The sequence below is a fragment of the Nipponia nippon genome, unplaced genomic scaffold, assembly GCF_047370975.1.
Source record: "Nipponia nippon isolate SJK-2023a ecotype South Korea unplaced genomic scaffold, ASM4737097v1 scaffold_17, whole genome shotgun sequence".
NCBI lineage: Eukaryota > Metazoa > Chordata > Aves > Pelecaniformes > Threskiornithidae > Nipponia > Nipponia nippon.
The window spans coordinates 6,281,449-6,299,983 of NW_028262333.1; the positions used below are offsets into that span (position 1 = coordinate 6,281,449).

Genomic DNA, 18,535 nt, shown 5'->3' on the forward strand with positions numbered 1-18,535 from the left:
TTCCTCAAAAGGAAAAATCTTTGGGAATTCACCCATCCAGGTTTTACCTGCCTTAGACTTACCCATCGCTTCTCCCTCTGCTGAGATGCTGGCGGGGAACGCTGGGCCCAGAGATGGCCAGGCTGATGGCCAGGGCCCGCGTCGGGCACTGTCCTAGCCTTACCTTTCCTGCTCGGGGCAGGGATGCTTTGTTTGCCTTTCATGCCTGTGTGATCTGAATCACCCCTTTGGCTTTTTCCCTTGGGATCCACCTAAAAAGAAGTGTCCCACGGCCACCACCATGGCACAGGAGGGAGAGGCTGGTGCCACCTTGTTACAGCTGCCGCAGCCCTGTGTCGCCAGCATGGACTGAGCCCTGCACAAACCACCCAGCCTTCCCTGGGTGGACTTCAAGCCCCCATCTTCTTGTCTCCAGGGCGGTATTTACCAGCAGAGACATCCAGGGCTGGTGCTACCCTGAAATGTCCATGTTGATACCGCTGCTGGTGGGGTGCTCTGTGTCTGGAGCTCCCTTTTCTGGTTTGGCTGGTGATGGTCTGGTAGCACCATCAGCTCTCCTTTGCCTGGGACTGCGTGGGAGTAGACACCCCACGCTAGGAATCTGGGGTGTCCCAGCACCTCATTGCAGAGCTGGCTCGAGTCTGGCATCACCTTCGAGCCGACAAGAGACCCACCTCATGGGACAGCTCCCGCCAGAAGCAGTAGGAGCCAGAGGGGTGTTCCCATGAGGAGCAGCGCAGCCCAGGGACCCCAGAAAACCCAGGAGAGCTCAGGCAGAGGACAGCGGTGTTGCACAGCTGTCCACATGCCCTGATCCCCAAGGGCCCGGCACTAGGGAGCACACACAGGGCTTGCAAGCATTTTTTAGCAAGCTTTGCCTTCTCCCACCCCACCCCTGACCCACCCCTGGGACATCAAGTAAACCTTTCCCTTCCCATGGGCTGAAGCATGGGTGCACTGGGATGGTAGGGCTGCAGGAAAGCAAACGTGTCTCTCCATCCCGATGCATCCCGACAGGCACTGGCACTGCCCGCGCTGCCTGCCATCAGTGGGAAAAGAGAGGGCAGCACACAGGCTGGGGAAACACCCTTGCCCACCCTGCTCAGGCAGCCCACCCGCATCCCAGCGGCAGCCACCCGGGAAGACACAAGAAGGTGGCTGACAGGAAGATGGGATCGTGCCCAGATCCGCTCCGCGAGAGACGAGGAAGGCGACAACGGCAGCGGCACTCCGGTTAGTCACTGCTGGGAAGCGTGCCATGCCGGAGGCTGCTGGCAGGCCGGCGGCATTTTTGGCCACCTGGTGTGCGTGGCCTTATTTTGATGATGATTTCAAGATTTCTGTGAGGAGGGGTGCAGCCGGGCAGCGGGATCCAGTGGGAAGCTCAGAGGAAGGATCAGGAAGAAACTGCAGGGGCTTGTTAGGGACAATCCCCAGGGTCCCCTGGCTGTGGGGCCAGGCTGTCTCCATAAGGACCAGACTCCACGTGGGGCCATTCGACTCGGGAGGCAGTTGCTGCAGGTGCTAAAACCGGTTGCCTGTCACCTGCTGGGGGTGCAACTGTCAAGGTTACACATGTCCAGGAGGTTTGGACCAGAGGTCCAAAAGCTGGTGGGGACATGGGGTTCACCAGCCCCTTTCCTGGCACGGGGGGGACCCTGCAGGGCTTGCCAATCCCTGCCCAAATGACGGCTGGAGGGAGGCAGGGGAGGACACAGGAGCGGGGACACGGCAGATGCATTTCGTCACCCGGCCAAGGGGGGTGTGTGTGTGTGTGTTGGGGGAAGGGGTGGCTGGGTGTGTGGGTGCATTTATTGCCTCTTCCCGCCAGCACCGGCTCCCTGTGCACACACGGGTGGCAGGGACCCAAGGGCACAGCCCACAGCTCACTGGACTTTTACCCTGCTGTGCAAACAAGCAGGCGCCAGATTAGGGTATCAGTTGGAATTTCATCCTGTCAACGGCACCCGCAGTCTCTCCAGGTGGGTGGTGGAGCATCTTCCCTCCAACCAGGCCCCTTGCCCACCCATGAGAACCCCAACACAGCGAGTGAATTTGAGAGATGCACGTTTTATCCCCCACCAGGACTCTGTTCCCCTTCAAGCTTCCCCCTTGAGCAACACCTTGCAGGTGATGGTGATGCTCGGGGCTGGGCTGCCACCACCCTGTCCCCGGCCAGGGCAGGATCCCACCGGCCAGTCCCCACGTGGCAATGACAAAATTGGATGTCAAAGACAGGCGAAGCCTGGCGAGGGAGGAGGATGCCTGTGGAGGAACCAGCCCCCGGCGTGGGGACCACACTGGAGTCTCCGTGCAGAAGTGGACCCCAGTTGCCCCAGTCCAGCCCAGATCTTTGGGCAAGTGGCCCATCCAGTCTCATCTCTTTTCCCATATGGCACCGGCTCTGTTTCCTTTGCCTCCCCCAGCCTGTTTTAGCTCCTGATGCCCCACATCCCCTTGCAGGGGTGCAGGGAGGCAGTGGTCCCATGCCGCAGGCAGCCCAGGTGCCATGCCAGTCAGCACGGGGTCACCAGGGTGCAGTGGTAGGTGCAGCCACTGTTGCAAGATCAGGAAAAAGCCCTTTGCTCTGTCCCTCTCTCTGCAATGCCACCTCATCTTGCCCCTGCTCCTCCATCTCCTCCACCCATGAGGACTTTATCCCGCATCAGGTGTCCCTCCACAGCCACCTGCCCTGCCCGGGCACCTCAGCACACGTGTCCCCACCTTGTTCCAGGCAACGCTTGGCACATTTTGGGGCTGGAGGAGCCATTTTGGGCAGGGATTCAAAGGCAGACCCTTGCTCGGTGCCCTGCAGGACCAGGGGGATGAGGCCAGGATGGAGAGAGGAGAGTGTTGGGCACTGATGCCAGCTGTCCCAGGCACTATCTCACATCCTCGTTCTCTGTTTGCTCTTCTTGGACAAGGAGGATATTCAGCCCGTCAACAGCCATAAAACAAGATTAGAGGCCAGGAGGCACCAATGGGAGGTGGCCACATCCATGGGCAGCTGGCCTTGTTCTTTGGCCTCTCTACCAGCCCAAGCCCAGCCTCACCCTTTGCCTGGCTACCCCCAGGGCTGTGCGTTTGCAGCCATTGGGTTGCCTGTCACGGCCAGCTCTCTCGGTGGCAAACGCCATGCCACCCCCAGCAATGCCCCCGTGGGACAGGCACACTGCATGCTACAGGGGCCAGGCTGCTGCATCAAGACATCTATCTGCACCGTTTTTGGTGGGGCTGGGCAGGACCCCTCACTCCTGATCCTGGCTGCACTCAGGGGCATCGGTGCCAGCATGACCCTGGAGCCAGCATCCCTCCCCTGCTGCAGCACCGCGGGCTAGCAGGAGACAGCAACAAACCCGTAGCATGCGGGATTCCTGCTCACTTTTATTTTCACCGATGCCTAAAAAATAAAAAGGAAAACCAGTTCTGCCTTATATACACAAAATCTGAGCCAAAGTCCTGAGTCAATGCAAACATTCATCATTGCCACCAAGTGCAGCTGGCAGCTGTGGCCAAGGGAGGCATCAGCAGCCCCCGTGGGCGGGAGACCCAAATCCTGCAAGAGCTGGAGCAGGGCGGTGGGCACAGTGGGATGGCAGGAACACATTTGTAAAAGCCGTAGCATGCCTGGGCACCTTGTTTTCTGGGCCATGAGGGGCTGGGAGCAGTGTGAGGCTGGTGGCAGACAGAGTGGCCAAGGGATACGATGCACAAGCAGTGTCGGGTGTGATGTGAGGGCTCGGCCAGGTGCTCTGCAGGCAGTGGGGGACATATCTGCTGCTCCACCTTTCTGGAGCTCAGAGAAATGGTGCTGGGAAAGGCCATGCAAGCTGCCACGTGAGGCCCATGCACCCTCATCCCTGTCTTGGTCTTGGAAAGCTGCAGCCCAGGAGCACCAGGTGCAGCCCCAAGCAGGAGCTGCAGACCCTCCTGTGTCCCAGCCGTGCCCTGCTGGCCTTTGGGGCATGGGAAACCCAGGCCAATACAGTGGTCAGGACTCAGCAGGGTGAAGGAACATCTCAGCTGCAGTTCACCAGCAGGAAAAGAGGGGTATCAGTTACTGGCTTAGGCACATGGTGGGCAAGAGGTAGTGCAGTGCATGGAGGAGGGGGGAGATGGAGAGCAAAACCTGGAGTCCTTTAGGTTTTGAATAAAATAGGAAAAACCTACTTCTCTGTCTTTCTGGAAACCACCTCTCCATCACCTAACACCAGGACACATGCCAGCCCTTCCTCTGCCTGAGATGGCCCCTGTCCGCCCTGGCAGCAGCTCCTAGTGCCCACGGCAGCTGCACTCCCTTGGAGCAGCACCACAAAGCTCTCCCGGTATCGGCCCTTCTGGACAGCCTGAAGCTGATTCTTGCACCCTGTCTCAATGGCAAACCTTCTTGTTCCCCTTCCTTTCCCCACTGGAAGATGGTCTCAGAGCTCAGCAGGGTGGTCCAACTCCAGCACACCTGGCTCCTCTCCTCTCCTCTCCTCTCCTCTCCTCTCCTCTCCTCTCCTCTCCTCTCCTCTCCTCTCCTCTCCTCTCCTCTCCTCTCCTCTCCTCTCCTCTCCTCTCCTCTCCTCTCCTCTCCTCTCCTCTCCTCTCCTCTCCTCTCCTCTCCTCTCCCTGTGCTCCAGGTGGAGGATGGCTGCAGCGCTGCCTTGCCATGGCACAGCCGGGGCACTGGAGCTGCCGGACATGTCTCTGTGTGGCTCTTTGTGGCTGCAGGGGCAGAGCTGGGGGCGCAGGAGCAGGCGTTGCCAGGGTGGCTGGAGGATGTGGGTGGGGATGTGCAGGGACTCTTGCCAAGGGTGCGCTCCAGCTCACCACCATTGCCATGGTTTGAAGGAGTCCCCCCTTGGGTCCCACGGCCAAGGGTCCTGCCTGGCTCCCGCAGTCCAATTCGCTCTGCCTTTGTCACCCCCCATTCCCAGCATGGCAAATCCAGGATACCAGCTCAGTGGAAATTTGTTTTGCCCTGAGTGCAGCCAGGTCTTTTTTTCTAGTTTGGTCTTGTTCAAACTGCCCCAAAAGTGCCAGGCAGCTGGATCACCAGGAGGACCAAAGGAAGTGTCCTACGAGCTCCACCTGAAGCACCGCAGGAAAGCCATCCTCCACCACCACCCCCTTCCTTCTGCTGTCACTAGGACCTTGCCTTGGTCTACAAATACCAGAGACCAGACCGGTGCATGTTTCCTACAGGAGAGCAATACTACCTAACCTATGGTTTTTACGTAGGAGAGAGCCCACCAGCCCCTTGGGAAGGTCCCAGTGCCACCTCACCCAGCCTCGCTGGCCACCCCGTTGGTTCAGCCGAGGACCATTGTGTCTTTGGGAAGGGGGTGTCACTCTTCAGAGCACACGGACCGGCTGGGCTCTGCTACATAGTGCTTATGTCTTGGTGTCTATAGCTGGTGAAGGAGGTTAAGGCATGAATTCCTCCTTGATCATCAGCGGAGACGAGGAGACGAGATTCGGGGCACTGCTGCTGCAGAGGCCTCCAATGGGTCCCGGTGTGCCGACAGCTGGCGGGGTCGGTGTGGTGGTGCTGGTGGGCTGGCTTTGCTGCTGCATCTTCTTTTTGTTCACCTTCCTCTCCTTCGCCCTCCGATTTTGAAACCAGATTTTCACCTGCAGAAAGACAAAGATGGCAATGCAGAGATGGGGACAGATGCAGCCAAGGATGACAACCCTCGGGGTCCCCCTGGGGCAGGGGGAGCATCCTGGAGTTTGGAACAGAAGGTGGAGATGCAGAACAAGGTTGGACCACTGCCGCCTGCTTGGGCTGCAGCCCTTCCCCTCCCCAGCCCCATCTCCACCTGGGACGTGGGTTTTCCTGGGACACCGCAGCACTGACCTGCCGTTCGGTGAGCCCGAGGGCAGCGGCCAGCTCGGCCTTGCGGCGGATGGTGATGTAGCGGCTGTAGTGAAACTCCTTCTCCAGCTCCAGGCGCTGGTGGTCCGTGTACACCACCCGGTACTTGTCTTTCGTCCTGGTCTTGCCTGGCAGAGAGAGCAGAGCAGGGTGAGCTGAGAGGGGATGGAAGGGAGGGACAGGAGCATCACCGAGGACATGGAGGAGCTACACAGCCACCTGTGTAGAGCTCAGGAGAATCATGGCAATGCCCTGGGGATCAGTGGAAAAGAGAGTTGTGAAAGTCTGACTGGATTTCATGCCCATCCTGAGTAGCACCAGGGTCTTTCTCCGTGTTGGAAAACACCCGGGCATTGGGGAAATTGCTGGGTGGAAAGAGCAGGAAGGATTCAGAGGCATCTCGAGAAAATGGACGATAAATCCCACATGCCATGACACACCATCCCAAGAGGAGCAGAGCTGCAAGCCGTGTGGTGGGCTGAGGACAAGCTGCCTGCAAAAATACAGCTTGGGAGGGCTGAGAGAAGCCATCACTCAAAGGCACATGGATCAGGACAGGGGAAAGAGGGAAAACCCAGGGATGACAGCATTTCTCTGCCACCAAGAGGGTTATTTTCCTCCTCCCAATATCGAGCTCAGATGGAGGGCAGCAGCTTTTTCATTTGGTGCAGTCTTTAAAGATGCACTGCAGAAAGCCCACATGGTGCATAAGAATTCCCAGGCACTGGATCCATGGGCCAGCCGTGTTTGACCAAAGCCAGCCCAAATCTCACCTTGGGGACCCCCAGATATGGACAGAACTTGGGGCCATCGAGCCCCATATCTCATCTGCACAAGGCATCACCTGCCACTTTCTAGCAGAAAAATACAGTCAAAAATAGCCCAGCTGCCTTCTCCGTTAGCTCCTTCATTAAATCGCACACATGCAGGGTGAGCTGCAGAGCAGGACCCAATGGCTTGAACTCTGCCTGGGCTGGGGACTGCGGGGGGTGCGGGTGGCACTTCGAGGAAGGGTGCCCATGCCCAGCAGTTTGCTGACAAGTCCCTGGTGCTTTCCTCTGCAGAAGAGCCCATGGGCAGGGAATAAACACAGCTGTGAATATTTGCTTCTCCACCCGAAATAACAAAATCCTGTTCCAGGGCGTGGGGAGGGATGGAGCCATGCTTTCAGCTGAGCAGCCACTTTCCTTCTGACTGGAAACCCAGCCATTTGTTTGCAGACACATTTTCTCATCTTCTCCTGAATTTCTGCTGCTGAGAGCAAGCCCAGAACAGCTCCATGGATTTCTGCGGGGCTGCCCTGAGTGTACCAGCGTGGACAGGATACTGCCCATCACTGCTGCAGATGTGCAGGGAAGGATTTCTAGTGACTCAGCAACCCGTATAACCTTGCTGGCAGCCTGCTTCCCCCAGGAAAGGAGACCTTTTTGTGCCTGCCATCCCGTTCATCTGTTCCCCCTAATGAGTCCTTGGCACATCCGTCAGTTTGGGCCAAATCTGATCAACATCCAGACATCTCAGCAATATTATTAAATTCTGACCATCCTAGTGGAAGCAGGAGTCTGGGTGGCGCAAAGCAAAACTGTGCTTCAGAGACTCCAGAGTGGACTCAACCCTAATCAAACGTCAGAGAATCTCCACACAGCAAAACCCCAACCCTCAGGCTGCAAATCTGTTTCTCAACCAACTCAATTTTATTTTTACGGGTGTCTTCCCCCTGCTTCCCCGTTGCAAGGAGATGGGGACTTTCCTAAGCCACCTCTGGTGCTGAAAGATAAATGTAAATGAGGATCAGAGATAGGACAACCCACGGCCATGGTACACTGCGAGCAGGAGAGGGGCTTCCCTGGGGTCATTTCCCTCACAGCATCCTATGGGAATGGGATTTAATTTTCTATTAAATAAGCAAAAACCAGCAAAGGTCCAGCTCCTGCTGTTGGCCACTGAGCAAACCATGTGTGGAAGCACGTGAGTGTGTGTGCACCCCTGGGTGCACGTGGGAGCCGGGGTGGGCACGGGAGGCATCTCACCCTGCTGGGACTTGACCCCAGTGCTTCCAGGCACAAAAGCCTTGTGTGTCGTCCTGCCATTGCTCCTGGAAGCTCCTGGCATGGGCTCAGCACAGCGTGAGTGCGATGATGCCAAGGGGCTGGCTGGGATGGCCAAGGGTCCCAGCGCGATCCCTAAGCAGCACCAAAGGGAGGAGGGTAAGAGCACGGCAAGGCTGCAACACAGCCATGAGTAGAAACCACATCTCCCAGCACCAGGGCTGGACTTTAGCCACTAACTCATATTTGAGGGATGTGATTAATTCAGTCACCACTTTAGAGAGCAGGGAGCCCAGCTCATCCCGGGGCTGTTTGGAAGCGAACACCTAATCCCTCCTCACCACCGCCGAGAGCAAACCTGCCTCTGGCCACACGGGGTGACTCTGCAGGTAAGAAGAGGATAAAAAAGCTAATTTGATTGAGCAAGATGTGTATGGAGATGTGTGCAGACACGCGGCTGAAACACAGTGATTTAGTGCAAGAGGGGTCTACAGCAGCATTCCTGGGCATTTGTCTCCTCTTTGGCACACATTGGCCACGGTGGCTTGAAACAAAACCAACTGCGGCCCAGAGCGGGGCTGGAGCGATGCTGGAGGCACCTGGCCCACGCGGGACTCCGTGCTCTCCCCTCACTCTCCCACGGGACCCCTGCCCTTCCCATGGGGTCACTGCCTCCTCTCGCCGCCCCGCAGGTGAAGGGTTTGTCGGCGTGAGAAGGACTTCTGCATCTCAGCCCAGGAGGGGCCTGTGCTGAATTTGCAAACACAGCGATTCCCAGGGACTTACAGAATAAACCAGAGGCGCCGGCGGAGATTTATGTGGGGTTTAGCAGCTCTGTGAGAAGCCGGGCTCCCTCTGTTTGCTCCAGGCTCAGGGACTCCTGCAAGTTTTTTTCTTTCTCATATAAATTTAACTTTTTTTTCATATGAAAGCAAAAACCTTTCTGAAGAGATAATGACTTAAAAATGATCTTTTTTGCAATACTGCTATTTGAATACCACTGCTTGGAGAAAAAACAGCTGGAAAGCAATGGAATTGACAGATAAAGTAAAAAAAAAAAAAAGAATAAAGAAATAAGGTGGTTTGTGAATATCATGTATGCCATGGATTTCAGCAGTAATTATTATTTCCTGCTGCAGCTGTAAATAGATCCATCACAGCTTGTTCTTTGTTACTCCCTCTTTGCCGTTCAGCCCTAATGAAGCCTCTGCTTTGCCCCAAGTCTGGCAGACACCCGGCCGTGCCGGTGAGCTGTCACCGTGTGAGCTGGGCACCAGTCTCTTGCTGCCCAATATCAGGTAGCAAAGACTCAAAGCAGAGGGCTCACAACCAAGCCAGAGGAAGAAAGTTATTCATCTCAACTAATTGCTGGTTTCAGTGATGTTTGCTGAATTCGGGAATGTATTGTGGGTGATTCACAAGGAAAAGAAAAGGACTCGAAAGAAATACTACTGACAATGAATAATTCAGCTACCTTGAATATGAATGCTGGGTTACACTTAACTCTCTCCTGGAGACTTTTTATGGCTCTGTGAAAGGAAAGAGGAAATTTGGGATGAGCCAGCCCAGCTTCTTATGGGGAGCCCTCGCACCTATGGGGGAACCCCAGCACTGCAGTGGGCAGCACCGCCAAGCAGAGGGATGGAGCTGCTCCTGCATTTCCAGGGAAGCCCATCGGAGGTGGACTGGGCTGTCCCACAGCACTGGGATAGCCCAGAGCTGCTGCTGCTGCACCGGCAGGGAGCGCAGATGGGGTGCATGGGGTGCAAAGGGGATGCCGGTGGTGCCTCCTAGCACAGCTGCTAGCCCCTTCCAGCCCCACTATGCACTTAAAGTCTCTCCTTCTTGTCCTCAAAAGACCAGGCAAAGGAACTGCTCAGGCAGCCAAATGGAGCCATTCGTGGGGCCAGTGGGAAGAGTTTCGGCTTTGGGATCAAGGCAGGGCCACTGGCTGCACGGGGAGAGGGTATCATTACCACTGTTAACGTATAACCCTAATAGCACTCACCTGAGCCGTGATTAGATAAGGGAATAGCTTTAATGTGCTGTGCAAACCCCAAAGGACGCGCTCCTGAGTGTGCATGCACATGCACTCGCACACACGTGGGGGGACGGGGTCCTGACCCCCAGCCTGGATCCACTCCCCGTGGCAGCCCTGCCCCAGGGATGGGGATGCTGGAGCTCCTGCCCTGAACCGCAGCTGCTGGGGAAGCAGCGACAGGGGAAGGGAAAACCAAACCAGATCCCTGTGCCCACCATCCTGGGCTCTGCACCCTCGTGGCCACGGCAGAGGCTGCCAGGGAGGTGGTAATTCACCCTCTCCAGCCCTGGCCTGCCCAAAGGATGGCTTTCAATAAGAAAGAGTCCCCCAAATACCCTAACAGATAGGCTATAGGGTGATGGGGTATTTTGAGGCTGGTGTTGAGCAGCTTTAGGAAGCACTGGGAAGGGGCTGGTTCAAACCAGGGAGGAAAGAGACTGTGGGGTGGCACCGGCACCCAGGGAGGAGGCAGAAAATAGCAACGGAGCAAGAGCTGGCATATATTTTTTGGAGCTTGTCTTTTCCCCAGTCACACAGAGTGATGCACCCAGCCCAGTGTGCCCAGGACGGCTAAGAGGGGATCAGGCCAGCTCCGAACAGAGCATCCCTATCCATGGGACACAGCCCTCCCAGTGACAGCAGGAGCAGCACGGCTGCCAGCAGCGAGGAGCATAAACCTGTGCGCTTTTCTAAAGGTCTCTATTATTTCACAGGTCAAAGCAGCTCAAAATTGCAGCAGCAGCAAACCCTGGCTCTGTGGGAAGTCACTATGCAGCCATCAGGACTCCAATCAGGGCAGCCGGGGTACGGCAGCTCCGACCTGCTCGCCGGAGCCACCGAGATGAGAGTCCGCCGCGGTGCTGGCTGTCGCGCCCCACCGCAGAGGTCCCCGAGGCCTGGGGACGCGGGTGCATTGCACGCTGCTTTGCACGGGAGGTGCTGGCGTGGGGGACGGCGGTGTTGCTGCCAGGCTGGCCAGCCCCGCGGCTGCTCGGCGGCTCTGCACGCCCTGCTGCTCGGCAGCTCCTCGCATGACTGGCATGAAAAGCCTGAGCAATGTGCTCCCAGAGCGTGGTCTCACCTTCCTGGCGATGCTCTGGCCGTGCAGTGGCTCCATCTGTACAGCCTCGTCTGCCTGTCTGTCTGTACTGGGTGCCTTTCCACACCATCTGATGGCACTACAATATTTTACTGCTGAAAAACATTGGGTGTGAAAGTCCCGTCACCAGTGAGCACCAGGGAAAGAACTTGTCCACACTGGAGTTAGAGTGCGGCAAGACGCGGTGCAAGGCTGTCCCCCCGGGTGGGTGCTTTCTCTCCATGATAAAGCTGCTTTATTCTGAATGAGCAGCATCTACTTGCAAAGAGGATAAAATCCTCTTGCCCCAGAAGAATCAGTGCTCTATCAGGATTTGCCATTCCTCCCTGGGGAAAATATCAAGGAAAACTTCCCCCCCCCGACACCAGCATAGCTCAGGGAATGCTATGCGTGGAGAAACTGAGGTACAGAAGCAGTTTCAAAACAGAGTGGAGTCCCAGGGGCTCTGATCGCTGGTAGGACTCCCCAGACAGCTTAACCCCCAGTCCCTCCACGGAGGGAATCCCCACACACACTGCAAAGAGGGGGGCAGCCAGCAGTGCAGTGCCCTGTGACAGAGACCCCAGGCCTGGGAGAGGGCTGGGGTCATCTCCTAATGCTCGGAAGCCTCCAGGTTGGTTGTAGTCACCCCCATCTGGCAGCCAGATGTGCTCCAGCTGCCTCCGAGTGGAGGGGTCGATGCTCCCTCTGCTGAGCAGAGGCGATGGCAGCCACGCTATGCAGTGGTGATGCTGATGCTTGGGACAGACAGCCCAGCTCATTTCACTGTCCCTAAACCTCAGAGGAGACCTTATCCCGCTCTGCAACTGCCTGAAAGGATGCTGTAGAGAGGTGGGGGTCGGTCTCTTCTCCCAAGTAACAAGCAATAGGATGAGAGGAAACGGCCTCAAGTTGCCCCAAGGGAGGTTTAGATTGGATATTAGGAAAAACTTCTTCACCAAAAGGGTTGTCAGGCACTGGCACAGGCTGCCCAGGGAAGTGGTTGGGTCCCCATCGCTGGAGGTATTTAGAAGATGGGCAGATGTGGTGCTTGGGAATATGGTTTAGTGGTGGGCTTGGCAGTGCCGGGTTAATGGTTGGACTTGGTGATCTTAAAGGTCTTTTCCAACCTGAACGATTCTATGATTCTATGATTCTAAAACCATGCCACTTGTCCTGATGGCGTTCTAGTCTCCTGCACACAGAGGATTGAGATCTATGCTTCCAAAAAAGCCCCACAGCTTTGCTATAAGTGCATGTGTGTGGCTGGGGGTTGCTTGCCTGGAGGTTATGGGACTGGCAGAGCTGGGAAAGAGAGACCGGGGCTTGGTGCACAGTACAGCTGCACAGGGCAGCCCAGCTGCTGGGAAGGGGCAGAAACACCTGGGCAAAGAGCCGGATTCGGAGAGCACAGACTGGTGTGCAGGAACACAGGCTGGCCCCAACTGGGCTCCATGCTGCCAGCACAGCCGGACGGGGCCAGATCTGCACCCACACCCACACATGTGGTTGAAGGCACCCCTCCTGCAAGCCTCATCTTCCTCCCAGGAAGTGCAAGCCCCAAGAGGATGAGGAGCAGGTTGCCGGCGGCTGCAGTGAGCCGATAGTTCCCCATCACAACCCCACATTCTTGGACACAGAGCAACACAACAGGAGATGACTCAACCCCGAGGCTGGGCATTGGGGCAAGCATTTCCCAGCCCTGCAGTGATTCAACCCTTTATTTTGGCAACTGGTGGATTCCTTCGGTTGCTCCCATGGTTTTATGAGCACCGAGCCAAGCACCACCAGCCCGGCTCCCGTGCTGGGTCAAAGACCACACCAATGCAGGAGGGCGAGGAGAGCCGGGGTGGCGCGTGGGCTGGCGAGCACATGCGGGCTGGAAAGAGCCCTTTTCAGAGCATCGCCTTCATGCCAACCCTGTGGCACAGAGCCTGGATCCAGCTTATCCGGACTGGCCACCTGGCTGGATTTGGCCTGGCTGCGGCAGGAGGAGGAGGACAGTAAGGTGGTGGTGGTGCCAGCTGGGCACTGTGACCCCTCTCTCCCTTTGCAGCCCCATCGGGCTCAGCCCATCCTTACCATGGGGCAGAACGGGGGAAGGATCCAGCCCCTTATCCGGGCGATCGCAAAGCTAACAGTGCTGGAGTGGGCGTCCTTGAAGGGTCCCCTGTAGGAAACATCTGCCATTGGCCAGAGGTTTAAAGTGTCCCTCTGCTAATCCCAGGGTATTAGCCAGCCAAGCCCATCACGTAGGTACCACCAGTGCTCCAGGGAAGCCCTTTTTGTTCAAGGAAAGTCAATTCTAGGAAAGTTTGAAAGGCCTGTACCTTGGCCAGCAGACTAAGCACTCAACAAATCCCAGCTGGGGCCAGGAGCAGGTTGTGGGTTAATAATTCAAGGGAAGAAGACCGATGGGGCTTGATGCATGCACACGAGTGACCCGGGGGAGCAAAGGGTCTCACGGGGAGCAACCATGTCCTAAAGAGGGGTCCCCCACGTAGGGACTGACCGGGGAAATGCACCGTCCTCCAGCCACCACCATCACCCCAAAACATACCATGCATGGCATGAACCCCACCTGTCCAGAGGAAATGTTTCTGTCTCATTATTGGGGTTTTCCCTCTTTCCTCCAGCTTTCATGGACCTCACTAGGGCAACAAACAGAGCTGGAAAACTGAGCTGCAAATAGTGAAAACTGAGACAGAAAACTACAAATCGCCGCTCACCCATTCTTGGAGCATTACTGTTTGCTCTCCACCACCCCAAAACCTGTCCGGGCACCACAGACACTGATGCCACGCAAAGCCCTGAGCACATGCGCCTCCCCAAGGGATGCCCCAATTGCACTTTCACTTGCAATATTTAGCACTGCGGGCCCCGGCTTGATTAGTGACCTAAAAGCCAGACCAGAGGCAGTATCTGAGGATTTGCATAACTAACGAGCAGAGGGTGAATTTCAAAGTTCAGCCAGCCGCCGTTTCCAGCCACCTTCCTGAGCTTTTTATAGAGCCGGGGTGCAATTCACAGGGAAGTTTGCAAATAATTGCGAATAAGGAGGAAGCATGAGGCTCTGACACGCTGCTCGTGAAGATTTTATGAGCAGAAAAAGAGGTGACATAGGAGAGAGAAATGAGGCCTGGGGACATCTTCCAGCTTGGCTCCCTTTAACTCCTGATTTCCAGCCCACAGCCCTCTGGTGTCGCAGTCCCTTCTGCTGCAGGGTTATCTTGACTCAGCCGGGTGAAGCACGCACGTATTTAGCAACAGGTATATAAAATCATCCCCCTGTAAAGCCTGACTCTGCAATGAGTCACTGGGAGATTTCTCATTGATTTTTCTCTGGATCACATTTGCAGAAGCCCCCAACACACTCATATTCCCTGTGAAACATTTTCTTTTACCACCCCACAGCTCTTTCCCAAAAGCTTTCAAACTGTGGCCAAGAGCCGTTTATACAAGGCAAGACAGAGAGGGAGACTTAATTTACAACCTTCTGAAGTATTATGATTTATAGCATTCGCAATGAAACTGTTGATATTTATAGCAAAAAAGGCTGCGTATTCATTTCCTATTCCCACTGCGGTGAGATGGGTAGTTAATCAATCCAAGACCAGTTTATTGATTTCAATAAAACAATTCATCTACGAATTTCACCCTTATCTATGTCAAACCCATCTCTGCCCTGCTCTCTTTCAAGCTTAATGGAGAAAGGCTCTTTTTTTTTTTTAATTTAAAGGGCAGCACTGGAAAACACAGGCTCCATCCCACCATTTCCCAGCACATGGTCCCACCGCGACCGAATCCTGCAGCCGCTTGGCACCAGCAGCACTGGGCTTGGACCCAGCAGAGATGCAAGGACAGGTCCTTAATCTGCAAGTGCCTTAAAAAGGGACCTCGCTGGTCATCCGACCTGGGGAAGCACCACAAGAACGGGGCTTTCACCCTGGCACCCATCCCCACATCGCTGGGGCTGGGCTGGGCTGGAGCAGCTTCTGCTCTGCATGCAAGGGGAACAAGGCTGATTTATTTCTCCCTTTGTATGTATTTAATCTAAGAGATACAAACTAAGCAACTAATGGTATTTTTCCAGAATTCAATCAACTCAATTGTCATCTAACTCAATCAGAGGCACTTTGAAGCCCCTATTTTATCTCGGCCCCACTGCTGGGTGTAAAACCGTGCCCTTGATCCAGAGGAGAGGTGTGCTGATGTCTTTCTCCCCTCATTAATTTTCCCTTCCACCTCTCTCCTCAGAAGAAACCGAGACATTCGGACCTACAAAACCTGCAGAAGTGGTGGGTTCCCAGCTGCAGAGGGGGGCTGCAGGATCACACCCCCCTCTTCCACCCCTGGGCAGAGGGAAGCCCTCAGCCCCAGCATGCCTGTGGGTCTCCATCACTGGGTATGGGAGGAGGCATTTTTCCTAAATAGGTATATTCAGTGCTTAAAATGGGCCCGGAAATACCAGCCTGCCTCTCCCCTCCTCTTTCCAGACCAGGGCTGGTTTTTTTCCATTTATTGGGATGTTCTGCCTGCTCCACCACAGCCACTGGTCCCACTGGGACAGCCCCATCCTCATCCCTGCCACACGGATCCAGTGAACACGAGGAGCTGTTTTCCATGCTGGAAGACCCCAGGCACCTCTGCATGAGCCCCTTGCACGAGGGTCTCTATCCGGAGCTTGGCCAGCCCCACGCAGGGACAGCGGGGAGCCAGAAACAAGCCTAAAATTGGAGACACTTTGCAAACAGGGAGCCCTGGCCCCGATGTCAGGGATATGGGGCAACCAAAAGCAAATTCACCCCCAAGAGATGCACAGACCACTCCTGTAGTGAGTTTGGCCCCAGCAGTGCTCTGCAGAGCTCATGGCCAGCACGGGAGAGAGGGGTGGCGGGTCTGGGCAAGCCCGGCGGGCAGAGGGTCCCCAGGATGGGTCCAGGCTGGGGTCGCAGCCTGGAGGGGAAGATGAAAGGGCACAGGCAGGGCAGAACAAAGGGCCCCGCACCTCACCTCTGCTGCCAAAGGAACTGGCCACCATCTCCATGACAAAGCGAAGCGCTTGGCAATTTGGGCTGGCCCCAAGGGGGGATCTGCCCACCGCCTTTGAAGTGGGCAGCAGGGTCCCCCCCGCCCAGCATGGGCAGGGGACTGGGGTCACCCAGACGCTTCCCCCCCACTCCCAGGTCAGGAGTTCAGTGGGGACAGAACCTCAGGGACAAGGGGACAGGACCCTGGGGACATGGCGACAGGACCCTGGGGACAGCAGGGCTGCTCGGTGCCCAGGCCAACGATAGGCACAGGAGCGGGGGCACCCACTCATGCGGTGTACAGCACCCGCACACTGTGCACCCGCACACACGGCGTGCTGCTCCCAGAGCACCCACACGCACCCTCCACGTGGCATCGACCCCAAAAGCACCACGCTTTGCACACACACTACATGTGTGCACACGCACCACACCTTGCACATGCACCACACATGCATGCACACATGGCACCTTGCACACACACTGTGTGTGCGCGCACACGCTGCGCATGCACACGCACACGCACACCCTGTACCTTGCACACACTGCACACGTGCACACGCGCACTGCACCTTGCACACGCACGGTGCACGGCACTGTCCTCAACACACAGCACCTGACATGCACACATTGAGCGTGTAGCATCCCCTGTACACACTCACTGACACTGTCTATACAGCAAGCCCCATGCACACATACTGCTCACGGCACCTTGCACACGCACACAGAGCCTGTAGCACCTCACGCACACTGAGTACACCTTACACGCATACGCACAGCACATGCAGCACTTCCCTCCTCATATATTCATATGGTACCTTCCCTGTACGCATATACACACACACTACACATGCATGCAGCATAAGGTACCTTGCACACACATGCACACTCCTCACACACGGGCTCTCACATGCAGGTGCATGCCGGCTCATAGCCGCAGCCCCGCACGCTCACCCTTGCACGCAGGAGACACCCCGTCCAACACCCCCTTGGGGCTGGCAGGGCCCTGGGATCCCGGGGGGTCTGGCTCTGCTCACCCTACTCACTGGCAGCAGGCAAGGGCAGGGGTGCAGGGGCAGAGACCAGCTGGGAAAAAGGACCTTCCAACCATATAACCCCAGCTGCCAGCAATGTGGAAGGACGGCACCCTCCCTGCCCATCCTCGGCCCCTGCCACCTCGGCAGTGGGGTCCCCCTGCTCTTTGGGAACCAGGCGTCATGCTGAGGGCAGGCCAAGCATGCTGTCCCTCCTGGCACTCCCCATGCAGGGAGAGCTGAGGAGCAGGATCCGGCCCCGCAGGACTTCAAGCCCAAGGATCCTCTGCACCCAGAAAGGCGCAGGGTTGCAGGGCTTGGGGATTTTCCTTACCGCTGCTGCTGGTGCTGGGAATGCTGCGCCTCATCCACTCGTACGGGGTGCGTCTCTGGGCGTTAGGGGAGAGCTGGGGGACCGAGCTGCTGATGGGTGGAGGCAGGAGTCCAGAGCCCGGGGGCTGGATGGGGTTAAATTCTGGGGTGCTGAATCCAAACTGCCCCGGGCTGGCGGTGGAAGGTGCAGCGGCGGTCCCGTAGGAATGCCAGTCCTCCTTGGCAGGGGTGTAGGGAGAGCCCCAGGCGGCCGCCGGCTGCCCGTGGTGCGGGTCGTTGTTAATCCCCGGCACATGGTGGTAGCTGGCGAAGTCCGTGTACTGGGGTGGCCCCGGCACGTAATTCTGGGGGTTGAGGTTGAGGCTGGGATGCCGGACGGGGCTGGGATACATGTTGGTGTCCTTATCCAAAAGATAACCTACATACATCTTCCCCAGTTGGCTCCGCGCACATGCTGCACCGCTGTGCCGCTGGCTGCGGGCCGGGTTTGGTTTGGCAGGGAGGCAGCCACCCCTCCTTCGCTGCTGCTCACCTGGGCGCCTTGGGGAGCTGTGTCCTGGGGCCAGGCACCTCCCTGCCCACAGGCTTTTATTGGGCCCAACCTCTTCGCAGCATTTGCATTGAAAGGCAGGTTTGCATTTCAAAGTGCAGGAACCCCAGCGGGCGACGGGGGCGAATTCAAACCTCCCACCCCAACTGCAGGGGGGCCGAGGTGGTGGGTGACTCTGGGGAGCACCGAGGACCCCACGTCCCCTCTGCTGTCACCACCCCACAGCTGTCCCCACACCACCAGCCATGGTGCCTTTGAAGCAGCCGGCTTTGGGGACACTAGGGCATCGCGGGTGTCACCCACAAGGATGCCCCAAGGGAGCCCACCCCGTCCCTGAAGCCGTCTGTACCCCAGGAGCAGGGTGCCTTGGTCTGAGCCCTCATATTAAAGCCTGGCTGCGGGCAAGGGACAAGCTGGGCTGTGCCTACCACCAGCCCTGTCCCCACATTGGGGGACACCAAACCCTTGCTCTGGGGTGGTGCTTTCCCATGCCCAGTAGCAGCACCACCTGATTTGGAAATGGAGGGCTGGTGGGAAGGGAAGTCTCCGGGTCCCCCT

The 18,535-nt window shown here is 56.9% G+C and overlaps 1 protein-coding gene across 1 annotated transcript; it reads right to left on the reverse strand.

Moving 5' to 3' along the window:
- Positions 1-5,412: 5,412 nt before the first annotated feature.
- On the reverse strand, positions 5,413-17,855 carry CDX1 (caudal type homeobox 1). The gene is made up of 3 exons (XM_009466805.2): positions 17,429-17,855; positions 5,846-5,991; positions 5,413-5,619 (listed from the first exon to the last, which is right to left on the reverse strand). Exons 1-3 carry the CDS (start codon positions 17,853-17,855, stop codon positions 5,413-5,415), a joined length of 780 nt encoding a protein of 259 aa, XP_009465080.2.
- Positions 17,856-18,535: the final 680 nt, after the last annotated feature.

Excerpts from the sequence above, each read along its gene's own strand:
- CDX1 (XM_009466805.2), bottom strand. The coding sequence starts at position 17,855 with ATGTATGTAGGTTATCTTTTGGATAAGGACACCAACATGTATCCCAGC. Across the intron at positions 5,992-17,428 it reads TCCCAGCACCAGCAGCAGCG|GCAAGACCAGGACGAAAGAC; the intron begins GTAAGGAAAATC and ends TCTCTCTGCCAG. Across the intron at positions 5,620-5,845 it reads TCGGGCTCACCGAACGGCAG|GTGAAAATCTGGTTTCAAAA; the intron begins GTCAGTGCTGCG and ends GTCTTTCTGCAG.